At 41.1% G+C, this 12,917-nt stretch overlaps 1 protein-coding gene across 1 annotated transcript in view; it reads left to right on the plus strand.

The window, feature by feature from the left end:
• The first annotated feature begins 8,259 nt into the window (after positions 1 to 8,259).
• LOC132824784 (differentially expressed in FDCP 6 homolog) overlaps positions 8,260 to 12,917 on the plus strand; it is a 71,577-nt gene continuing 66,919 nt past the window's right edge. Inside the window, exons 1-2 of the mRNA XM_060839520.1 lie at positions 8,260 to 8,550; positions 12,230 to 12,370. Of these exons, the coding sequence (XP_060695503.1) occupies positions 8,455 to 8,550; positions 12,230 to 12,370 (237 nt within the window). The 5' untranslated portion in view covers positions 8,260 to 8,454. The remainder of the gene's footprint in view (positions 8,551 to 12,229; positions 12,371 to 12,917) is intronic.

Consider the following 12,917-nt stretch of genomic DNA (forward strand, 5'->3'; position numbering starts at 1 on the left):
GCAAACCCACTGATAACCTCATGATGCTACACTTCTCTAACGTCCACCCTAAACATATTAAAACAGCCGTCCCCTACGGACAACCCCTACACATACACAGGATCTGTTCAGATGAGGAGGAATATGCCCTCATAACAACAGGGTACAATACTTAACTCAATGATCGGCAGTTCCAACGTGCCACAGTGAGAAACCGTAATGACTTCCTCAGGAGATAGACAGGGAATGCAACAGATAGGGTATCCTCCACTGTCCATACTTCCCAGGAGCTGAAAACTTATGCCATGTTTTTCGTAGCCTGCAACACATTATCAATGAGGATGAGCACCTCGCCAAGACCTTTCCTATGCGTCCACTTCTCACCTTTAAACAACCGCTAAACCTTAAACAGATCATTGTTCACAGCAAACTGCCCAGCTTCCAGGACAACATTGATCACAACACTGTACAACCCTGTCATGGCAACCACTGCAAGATGTGTCAAGGTGTTGACACGTATACCACCATTACACTTGGGGATACCACCCACCATGTACGTGGCAGGTACTCACGTGACTCAGTCAATGTTGCCTACCTCATACGCTGCAGGCAAGGATGCTCTGAAGCATGATACATTGGCGAGACCAAGCAGACGCAATGACAACAGATGAATGGACACAGCACAGCAATCAGCAGACAGGGGTGTTCCCTCCCAGTCAGGGAACACTTCAGCTGTCAGGGACATTCGGCCTTGGATCTTCGGGCAAACATCCTTCGTGCCGGACTTCGGGACAGGCAATAACAGAGTGGCCAAGCAGAGGCTGATAGCCAAGTTCGGTACCTATGGGGATGGCCTCAACCAGGACCTTGGATTCATGTCACATTACTGCACTACACACTCTCTCTCTTTCACACAAATACACACAGAAGCCTACATATACACTCTCACACATACACACACACTTACGCAGACCCTTTCTTATACACAACTTCTTTTTACCATACACTTTACCAAGCTTGTACACATGCAAACTCACACTCTCTCTTGTGCACTGACACACTCTCTCTCTCCCTCCCTCTCTGTCTCTGTCTCTCTCTCTCTCTCTCCCTCCTCTGCACTTACACACACATATAAGTCCATAGAGTGAATTTGTATTTGCAGAATTATATTTGCAGATACATTCTATTTTGCTCAAAATGTGCACAATCTGCAGGCAGTCAATCCATGTATCATTTTGTAAATTCCACTTTGGAAATAGAACCAGTCTGACTCAAGATTGGGACACAGAAGGACTCTAACCTCACATCTTTAACGTATGGTTTGAGCTGAGATGTCACTTTTTTTATTTAAAATCTATCTTGTTATCTGACCTTATAAAAGTTAAATTGAGAATGTGACTTAAAAGAAGTTCTGATATTTACATATTAATGAACCGAAACCTGCAACCCATTCCAAAAGACTTAACAGCAATCCAAATTTGTTCAATATATCATTTCAGTTGCATGACACTGTAATCTTTTGCTTTAAATTCTGTGTCTTATGGTCCAGCTCCATAACCACCTGATGAAGGAGCAGCATTCTGAAAGCTAGTGCTTCCAAATAAACCTGTTGGACTATAACCTGGTGTCATGTTATTTTTAACTTTGTTCACCCCAGTCTAATACCGGCTCCTCCACATCATAATTATTTTGCAGACAATGCAGAAATAGTAGGAAAGCCAGTTGGGAAGAGAACATAAGGAAATTGCAAATGGATATAACTGTAGGAAAATATTTCATAAAAGTGTATAATTTGGAAAAATGTGAAATTGCCTATTTTCACAAGTAAAATATAAAAGAAAGCATATGATCTAAATGGTGAGAGATTTCAGAGCTCAAGATGCAAAGGGACCTGCGGTTACACCTGGAGATCTTTTTTTGCGATCTTTAAATTATTTCCTTTCTAAATCTGGAACTGGTGTCTACAGGAACAGGCCCTTCAATCCACCAACATATGATGCCTTTCTCATTAAAACACCTTAGCCTCTACACAGTCCATATCCCTGTCTTACCTGCCTATTTAAATATCTGTCATAATACCTCTTAAATGTTACTATTGTATCTGCTTCCACCATTTGCTCTGGCAGCACATTCCAGGCACCTACCACCCTATGTGTAAAAAAACTTGCCTCTCACATCTCCGTCAATCTTACCCCGTTTTACATTAAACCTATGTCCCCAAGTAATGACATTTCCACCCTGGGGAAAAAAAGACTCAGACTGTCAATTCCTTCCGTGCCTTTCATATTTTATCAAGTTGCCCCTCATCCTTCAATGTTCAAGTGAAAACAAATCAAGTTTACCCAATCTCTCTTCATAGCTAATACCCTCCAAACAAGGCAGCATTCTGGTAAACCATTTCTGTAACTTCTCCAAAGCCTCCACATCCTTCTGGTAGTGTGGCAATCTGAACTGTACACAACATTCCAAACCTGACCCAGCTAAAGTTCTATACAGCTGCAACATGTCTTTCCAATTTTTAATATTCTGTGTCCCGACCGATGAAGGTGACCATGCCATGTGTCTTCTTGACCACCTTATCCACTTACGAATGGGTGGAAAAAAAGTTTTGACTTTGTGGCTATTTTCAGCAAAGCTTAGGTTCTGTATGTTTGCTTCTTTCTTTGTATACTACTCCATAGATATCCCGCTTGTTGACCACATTAATAACCTCAACAATTCAACTGATTATGTTAAACATGACTCATCATTTTAAGATCCAAACTGGCTTTTCAGTCAATTCAAAATCTCATGAATGGTTAAATCGGCACACAGTGGGGATCAGTCCTGGGGTTAGCTGAAGGCCAGGACTAAAGTGGGCAGAAATGGTGCTGAATGCTGTGTAACTGGCTCATGCTGATGATGGAGGGGTCATGTTGGAACCTTTGTCGGATTACAGAGCTGCTACAATTGGCCTCACTGCCCACAGCTGAAGTGGGAAGCGACATATTACCCTGGCTCTGTCTCACGCTTGCTCTGCAGTGATCCCAGCTGGAAAACACTGCTTGGAGATAGGATTGTTGCTCTGCAATGCCTTCACTGGTTGAATAGCAAACACTGCCCACTCTCACAAATGAATAAGAAAGATAGTGTCAGAGGGAAATTAGTCTGGGTGGGTTACTCTTTGAAGGGTCAGTGTAGACTGGTTGGGCCGAAGGGCCTGTTTCCACACTGTAGCGAATCTAATCTAATCTAACCTTTTGGTGAGGATGTTAATAATTCACGCTGTCCAAAGATTCTTTCGTGATTTCCAACATGTCCCTTCACCATGAGTGTCCTTTGCATCTGATCTCATTTCATTTTCTCTTGTAATACTGCTTGCAGCCAGCAGATGTCATTTAGAAATTGCTTTACACTGAACACTTCAAACGTGTGCTGATGTTTAAAACCAAACCATAATGTATCAATGGAAATCTGAAACGTGAAATCCGTATCCATGGAGATAGAAACAGACACAAAATGTTGTTTTGTGTAACTATGGGCTAATCTCCTACTTTACAAAAGCACTACAGAGTTTGTTGCATTGGTTGAGTGTATGTCTGTGTCTGTATCCAAGATATATTTAAGTATTTCTGTGCCTAAGTTATATGTCTGTGTGTGTACATGGACATGGGCACAGGCTATTCAGCCCATCAGTTTCATGTCAGTTATCTACAGAGCAAACCAATGGAATTCATTCCTGTGGTCTTCCTAGTTCATCCCCTTCCAGAATCCACCCAATCCTTTTGAAATTATTGATCTCACTTCGATCAATGTTCAACGCAGTGAATTCAAGATCATTTATCTATATGTGAATGTCTGTATGTTTTTGTGTATGTCTTCATGTTTACATTTGTTATATCTGTATGTGCCTGTGAAGAGATGTCTGTTTGTATACATCTGTGTGCTTAGAGGAGCACGGAACCAAGGAGCATGGGTCGGGGATTTGATCGCCATTACCTGGATCTGCCATCCAATAAGATCATATTTGACCTGATTGTACTAGAACACTCACATTCCTGTCTTCTCCCTATATCTGTATGTACTTCAGTGTCTTAATCTGTGTGTACTTCAGTGTGTTATCTGCGTGAATGTCAGTGTGTCAGTCTGTGTGTATTTCAGTGGGATAATCTGTATACTATAGTGGGATAATCTGTATATTTCAGTGGGATAATCTGTGTGAATTTCAGTGTGTCAATCTGTGTGTATTTCAGTGTGTTAATCTGTGCTAATGTCAGTGTGTCAATCTGTATGTAATTCAGTGTGTTAATCTGTGTGTACTTCAGTGTGTTATCTGCGTGAATGTCAGTGTGTCAGTCTGTGTGTATTTCAGTGGGATAATCTGTATATTTCAGTGGGATAATCTGTGTGTATTTCAGTGTGTCAATCTGTGCGTATTTCAGTATGTTAATCTGTGCGAATGTCAGTGTGTCAATCTGTATGTAATTCAGTGTGTTAATCTGTGTGTACTTCAGTGCGTTAATCTGTGTGTATTTCAGTGTGTTAATATGCGTGAATGTCAGTGTGTCAGTCTGTGTGTATTTCAGTGGGATAATCTGTATATTATAGTGGGATAATCTGTATATTTCAGTGGGATAATCTGTGAATATTTTAGTGTGTCAATCTGTGTGTATTTCAGTGTGTTAATCTGTGCGAATATCAGTGTGTCAATCTGTATGTAATTCAGTATGTTAATCTGTGTGAACTTTAGTGTGTTACTCTGTATGTAATTCAGTGCGTTAATCTGTGTGTAGAACATAGAACATAGAAAAATACAGCGCAGTACAGGCCCTTCGGCCCTCGATGTTGCCCTCGACTTTCCCCCATATGCCTATCCAATGCCCGTTTAAATGCCCATAAAGAGGGAGAGTCCACCACTGTTACTGGCAGGGCATTCCATGAACTCACGACTCGCTGAGTAAAGAATCTACCCCTAACATCTGTCCTATACCTCCCACCTCTTAATTTAAAGCTAGTCCCCCTTGTAATATCTGACTCCATACGTGGAAAAAGGTTCTCATGGTCAATCCTATCTAAACCCCTAATCATCTTGTACACCTCTATCAAGTCACCCCTAAACCTTCTTTTCTCCAATGAAAACAGCCCCAAGTGCCTCAGCCTTTCCTCACACGATCTTCCTACCATACCAGGCAACATCCTGGTAAACCTCCTCTGCACCCGTTCCAGTGCCTCCACATCCTTCCTATAGGATGGCGACCAAAACTGCACACAATACTCCAGATGCAGCCGCACCGAGTCTTATACAACTGCAACATGACCTCAGGACTCCGGAACTCAATTCCTCTACCAATAAAAACCAGTACACCATATGCCTTCTTCACAGCACTATTTACCTGGGTGGCAACTTTCAGAGATCTGTGTACATGGACACCAAAATCCCTCTGCTCATCCACACTATCAAGTATCCGACCATTAGCCCAGTACTCCATCTTCTTGTTACTCTTACCAAAGTGAATCACTTCACACTTACCAACATTGAACTCCATTTGCCACCTTTCTGCCCAGCTCTGCAGCTTATCTATATCCCGCTGTAAACTGCCACATCCTTCCTCACTGTCAACAACTCCACCGACTTTCGTATCATCCGCAAACTTGCTCACCCAACCTTCTAGCCCCTCCTCCAGGTCATTTATAAAAATGACAAATAGCAATGGTCCCAAAACAGATCCTTGTGGAACACCGCTGGTAACTGCACTCCAAGATGAACCTTGACCATCAACTACTACTCTCTGCCTTCTTCCAGCCAGCCAATTCCTAAATGTACTTCAGTGCGTTAATCTGTATGTAATTCAGTGCATTATTCTGTGTGTATCTCAGGGTGTTAATCTGTGTGTAATTCAGTGTGTTAATTTGTATGTAATTCAGTGCGTTAAACTATGTGTATTTCAGTGTGTTAATCTGTATGTAATTCAGTGCATTAATCTGTGTGTATCTCAGTGTGTTAATCTGTGTGTACTTCAGTGTGTTAATCTGTATGTAATTCAGTGCATTATTCTGTGTGAATTTAAGTGTGTTAATCTGTGTGTAATTCAGTGTGTTAATCTGTATGTATTTCAGTGCGTTATTCTGTGTAAATTTAAGTGTGTTAATCTGTGTGTACTTCAGCGTGTTAATCTGTGGGTAATTCAGTGTGGTAATCTGTGTGAATATCGATGTGTTAATCTGTATGTAATTCAGTGCATTAATCTGTGTGTATCTCAGTGTGTTAATCTGTGTGTACTTCAGTGTGTTAATCTGTGTGTACCTCAATGTGTTAATCTGTGTGAACTTCAGTGCATTAATCTGTATATAATTCAGTGTGTTATTCTGTGTGTATTTCAGTGTGATAATCTGTGGGTAATTCAGTGCGTTAATCTGTGTGAATATCGATGTGTTAATCTGTATGTAATTCAGTGCGTTAATCTTTGTGTATCTCAATGTGTTAATCTGTGTGTACTTCAGGGTGTTAATCTGTATATAATTCAGTGTGTTAATCTGTGTGAACTTCAGTGCGTTAATCTGTATGTAATTCAGTGCGTTATTCTGTGTGTATTTTAGTGTGTTAATCTGTGTGTATTTCAGTGTGTTAATCTGTATGTGTTTCAGTGCGTTAATCTGTATGTATTTGAGTGTGTTAATCTGTGTGTACTTCAGTGCATTAATCTGTTAGTATTTCCATGTGTTCATGTGTGTATTCCTGTGCATTATTCTTAGTGTATTTTAGTGTGTTAATCTGTGTGTATTTCAATGTGCTCATCTATGTGTACTTCAGTGTATTAATTTGTATGTATTTCAGTGTGTTAATCTGTATGTATTTGAGTGTGTTAATCTGTGTGTACTTCAGTGTGTTAATCTGTATGTATTTCAGTGTGTTAATCTCTGTGTAATTTAGTGCGTTAATCTGTATGTATTTCAGTGTGTTAATCTGTTTGTATTTCAATGTGTTAATCTGTGTGTACTTCAGTGTGTTAGTCTGTGTGTACTTCAGTATGTTAGTCTGTGTGTACTTCAGTGTGTAATCCATTTGTATTTCAATGTGTTAATCTGTATGTATTTCAATGTGTTATTCTGTGTGTATTTCAGTGTGTTAATCTTTGTAAACTTCAGTGTGTTAATCTGCGTGTATTTCAGTCCATCAATCTGTGTGAGCTTCAATGTGTTAATCCGTATGTATTTCAGTGTGTTAATCTTTATGTATTTTGGGGAGTGTAAATCTGTGTGTACTTCAGTGTGTTAATCTGTGTGTACTTTGGGGTGTTAATCTGTGTGTACGTCTGTGCATTAATCTGTATGTATTTCAGTGTGTTAATCTATTTCTATTTCAGTGTTTTGATCTGTGTGTACTTCAGTGTGTTAATCTGTATGTATTTCAGTGTGTTAATCCGAATGTATTTTGGGGAGTGTTAATCTGTGTGTACTTCAGTGCATTAATCTGTATGTATTTGAGTGTGTTAATCTGTGTGAATGCCAGTGTGTTAATCTGTATGTATTTCAGTTAGTTAATCTGTATGTATTTCAGTGTGTTGATCTGTGTGTATTTTGGTGTGTTAATCTGTGTGTACTTCAGTGCATTAATCTGTGTGTATTTCCATGTGTTAATGTGTGTATTCCTGTGCATTATTCTCAGTGTATTAATCTGTGTGTATTTCAATGTGTTAATGTGAGTACTTCAGTGCGTTAATTTGTCTGTATTTCAGTGTTTAATCTGCATGTATTTCTGTGTGTTTTCAGTGTTTAATCAGTATGCTTTTCAGTGTTTAATCTGTATGCATTTTAGTGTTTAGTCTGTATGTATTTCAATATGTACATCTGGATATGGGTGTCTGTACAGCTGCTGCAGTTATTAGCGGCTGACTGGTCAATGCTTTTAATTACTCTCTGGCTACTGTTTTTGTTACTCACTAGTCACTGTTCTTTTTACCCAATCCCTGGTCAGCGTTTAGCACACTGTTTACAAGTCGATATCTCTCGTCATTAATTCTTCAGTAAAGTATGTTTTCTGGCACTAAATTTGAATTTCTCTCTCCCTATCTCCTCACACTAAGGAATTATCTGAAAGTTATACAGAGGGATCTATGTGTGATGTTGAGGTCGTGAGAACCGGTTTCTGAGGCACAGAAAATCCCATCCCCATGCAGCTACTCGGCTACTAGTGGCTTCGCCTGGTCGCATCTCTCACATAGAAACAGACAGACACATAAACAGGCAGTGCGGGCGGAAGTGTAGGAGAGAGAAATTCTCTCTCTCACACGTACACACACACAAGTCCTAGAACAATTGGAGTGGGTTTGGCGGTCTGAAACAGGGCACTCTGTTGTTGACTGGAATTGAATGCAGTAAGAAGGGGGAAGTTCCCCCACCCAACTCAGAGCTGCAGTGAATGTATCAGGTTACAGACAGGACAGGTTCCCTGGTCGACCTTTGTGTTTCTCATTCCTCCGGCAACTCCTGGAGAGCATGGATTTAAAAGACGAGCTACTGAAATCCATCTGGTACGCTTTCACCGCCCTGGACTTGGAGCAGAGTGGAAAAGTCTCTAAATCTCAACTCAAGGTAAGCTCAACTCAACGTGCCCGAGGAGGGGCAGAGATCATATGGGGACACTTGGGGGGTGGGGGTTTATCTCAAAACGTTTTGAACTTTGCTAGTGCAAAGAGACTGTGTCGTTATAAACAGCAGCGTTGCTTTCCTTAACTAAAGACATCCAGTTGTAAGGATCGAGCTTTACTCTTGAGATTTGAACCCTGTCTGTTCAACCAGATCTTCTAGTGGTATCCTGAGGGCACGCTGCACCGTCCGAGGAGCCAAACTTTTGCTGTCTCTTGTAGCCATGGTGTGTGGAGATAAGTTCAATTTTTGTGCAATTTTCAAGCCAAAATGCTTTCTAATGCATTTTTATACCAATTTCATGATGGTGTGGGGGGGGAGACTGAAAAGGGCTCCATACAACAAATTGGTGCATTAAAAACAACTCAAATCAATAATTAGGCCATTTAAGAGGCAGCGGTTAAACCATTGTCTCTGTTTTAGTTTCAGGGGATAGACCCAAGTCTGAACACTGATGAAAGTTATTGGGGTGAACCTGAGAGCAAGAGATTTCTGTGCTCCAGATGCTGGAGATGCTGGTGTTGGACTGGGGTGTACAAAGTTGAAAATCACACAATACCAGGTTATAGTCCAACAGGTTTATTTGGAAGCACTAGCTTTCAGACTGCTGCTGCTTCACCTGACGTTGTGTGCTTTTTGACTTTTTTGCTCCAAGCTGTTTAACAATCTCCCCTCTCTCTGAGCTCCCCATCCCAGTGCTCCCTCACTATACTAATGTCCTATTTGGACTCTGTTGTGTTGGAGTGCAGTCACCCCAGATCCCTTCAATCCACTAGTAGCAGTCTGATTTAACAGGAGTTATAAGATCCATTTTTGACTAGAATTGCATATATGATGGACACTAACAGAATAATAAAACAGGAATTTGCTGGAAAAGCTTAGCAGCATCTGTGGAGAGTTCTCGTTTTGGATTCAGTGATCCTTCCTCAGAGCTGTTCTGAGGAAGGGTTGCTTGATCTGAAACACTAATGGAAGAATGACAGCCTTAGTGGGTTATTCTGGAAGAATTAGTTTAAATTCTAACACAGGGACGTGGACAGTATGGTGAGACGTAAGCTGATGAGAGCTAAGTGATTGAGGGATAATCATGGAAGCACTGACCCTTACTACAAAAAGAGGCCATTCATGCTCTCTTGCCTGTTCTGGCCCTTTGCAAAAGGAGTTATGTTTCGTGCTATTAGTTTGTAACTCTTAACACTTCAACTGTAACAGTACTTCTCAAAAGACCTTCCCCCACCTTTCCACATTGTGTTCCAGCTCCTGGTAACTCTGAGTGCAAATATGTTTTCCCTTTGCAGCTTCAGACTCTGTCACGATGAATTGCCATTATTTCTCTCTAATTTTTCAAAACTCTCCTGTTTTGAAACCGTCTTTAGGTCACTTCTTAACTTTCTCAGTTCCAAAGAGAGCAATTCAGATCTGAAGTCCCTCATCCTTGGTAGCATCTTGGGAATCCTCAATATTTTTTGTCAGGGCTATAACTTCTGTCAATAGCAGTATTAGTAAGAGTGGCTGCTGCTCTGTCCCTGGAGGTGCTTCAAGTTCCACCTCCACATTGAGGATGGCCTCTGTCTAGGCACTGCCTGGACGTGAAATCAGATAGATTTTGAACAGAACTGGGCATCCACAAGGTGTTGTGGGCCATCAGCAGCAGATTTGTATATAACCACAATCTGCAATCTGTCCAGCATTGCCTCCCACCATCACCACCCCTACTTTCCCATTAATAGGACATTTTTGGAGTAGTTCGTACAGTTCTGGTCACCCTGCTACAGGAAGGATATTACTAAATTGGAGAGGGTGCAGGAAAGGTTTACAAGGATGTTGCCGGGACTGGAGGGTTTGAGTTATCAGAATCTTTTTCCTTAGTGTAGGAAGCTGAGGGGTGACCTTAAAGAGGTTTTTAAAATCATGAGAGGCATAGATAAGATGAATAGCAGAGGTGTGTTACCGAGAGAGGGGGAGTTCGAAACAAAGGAGTACATTTTTAAGGTGAGAGGATAAAGATTTAAAAGGGAGCTGAGGGACAACGTTTTTACACAGAGGGTGTTGTGTTTGTGGAGTGAGCTGCTAGAGGAAGTGGTCAATGCAGGTACATATAACATTTAATAGAAATTTGGACAGGTACATGACTAGGAAAGATTTGGAGCCAAGATTAGAGTGGTGCTGGAAGATATGGGCCTAGTTTAGATTGGGAACAAGGTCAGCATGGATGTGTTGGACTGAAGCGTCTGTTTCCATACTGTACTTAATGATGTTCTGGAAAAGGGTCACTGGGATCATGGCATTAACTCTGCTTCCTCTCCACAGATACTGCCAGACTGCTGCATTTGCCCAGCAATTTTTGTTTGTTTCTGCTTTCTAGCATCTGCTGTTGTTTGAGTTTGTTGTTATTGAGTATAGCAATGAATTAGAGAGTAGCCTGTATTGGATTTCATTAAAGTCATTGTTACGAATGTAAGAGCAGTGTCATAATTACATGAGAATGTGCGTAGAATGTCCATGAACCAGAAATTTAAATTGCTCACTTAGATCCCTTATTGATTTTCAAGTGTTCCAAATAGCTGCTAATCACTTTATCACTTAAATAGTTAGCCAAAAAATGTTTAAGTTATTAGCTAAAAATATAAATACAAATATTAAAAGTAAATATGGATAAAGTGCTGATGAAGAAAATGAGACCAATCTTTTTTCATATCGCAAGGCTGTTGTTGACTTGAGGATTCTCCTTCTGAAGTAAAATGATTTGAAACCTTGAGGTCAGAGTTCAGAAGCCTTGATGGTTTTTCTCACATAGTTGGAGGTTAGTTCCAAGATGGACTCCGTAGGTGTAGTATGCTTTGAGAGAGAAAGCAGATTGCTAGTTCTTCACTACTTCTGCCTTCATAGCATTTGCAGATTGCCTGTATTCTTTCGGTGGAACAGCAGCTGCTAAAAGCCCTGCTGTTTTTCCCCCCTTTTTAACCGAGAACTGTCTATTTGCCAGTGTAACTCAAAATCCTGGGCTGTTCTGCCAAAATGTCGTCTCCACAGCTTATCATGTTATGACAAAATGGCTACTATATTAATGTCGATGAATCATTTTTGCACAAAGTAAAGTCAATTATATTAGAATTCCCTGTGGTGCCTTTCTAGTCTCCTCCGTTCTTAATAGCTCTGCACTCTTGCACCTTTAGACAGACAAATTTTGTTGCCTGAGGGTTGACTTATTCTAAATGTTTCCGTTTGTGAGTGATGTCAAGATGACACATCAGTCCCTCTGCTGTTTTGGCTGAAGTGAGTCAACTAGAGCAGTCATGTGAATACGGAGAGCCATTTTGTGCGATTTTATGACCAGTTTTTAAAGTAATGATTTACTGCCTTTATAAAGTATGTAATATTGTGCTCATACCACTGTGACAGTGGTGAATAATGAATTGCAGAGAATGGGAATTAATGAACTGGGGAGCAATCATTTGGAGAGATTCCAGGATTCGATAACAAGTGGGAAGCTAGGAAGTACAGAGGGTGAATCTCGACATGAGCTGGAGGAGATGGTGGGAATGCCTGTTTGGTGGTGGAAGGTGGAGTTGATGATGTGCTGTTTTGGTGGAACCTTTCTGAAATGTTCCTGTGTGTATTCCAGGTGCTGTCCTACAACCTGTACACGGTGTTGAACATTCCCCACGACCCCAAGATCCTGGAGGACCACTTCCGCGATGACAATGATGGGCCTGTTTCCAGTCATGGGTACATGCCTTATTTGAACAAGTATATACTGGACAAAGTGAGTCAGTGCCTTGGCTGCTGCTTTGACTGAACCACAGTTCTCAGCATGACAGTACCATCCTGTCTCTGTGTAATCCTGAGTTGGGAGGAGGACTTATCTCTCTCTCTCTCTCTCTCTCTCTCTCTCTCTCTCTCTCACACACACACACACACACACACACACACACACACACACACACACACACACACACACACACACACACACGGTGCCTTATATCCCCACCCGCCCCCTTCCCTCTGTAACTAACCCCGGCCTCTGTCACTCAAATTTGGGAATATGCTAAGGACTGGGGATACATATAAACAAAAACAAGAGCCCACATTTTATAGAATGCAAATGTCCCTCACAGGAGCACTTTCGAAGTAACACATTTGGACAGGTAACCCAAATCTTGATTGAAGAGGTACGTTTTTAAGGAGAGAGATGGATAGACAGATGGACGGATTTAAAGAGGGAATTCCAGATCGGTGTAGGGATGGCTGCCAACGTTGGAGCTGAAATCTGGGATGAACTATAATTTACAATTAGCTTTATGGGGCAGGCA

The sequence above is a fragment of the Hemiscyllium ocellatum genome, chromosome 19, assembly GCF_020745735.1.
Source record: "Hemiscyllium ocellatum isolate sHemOce1 chromosome 19, sHemOce1.pat.X.cur, whole genome shotgun sequence".
NCBI classification, from domain to species: domain Eukaryota; kingdom Metazoa; phylum Chordata; class Chondrichthyes; order Orectolobiformes; family Hemiscylliidae; genus Hemiscyllium; species Hemiscyllium ocellatum.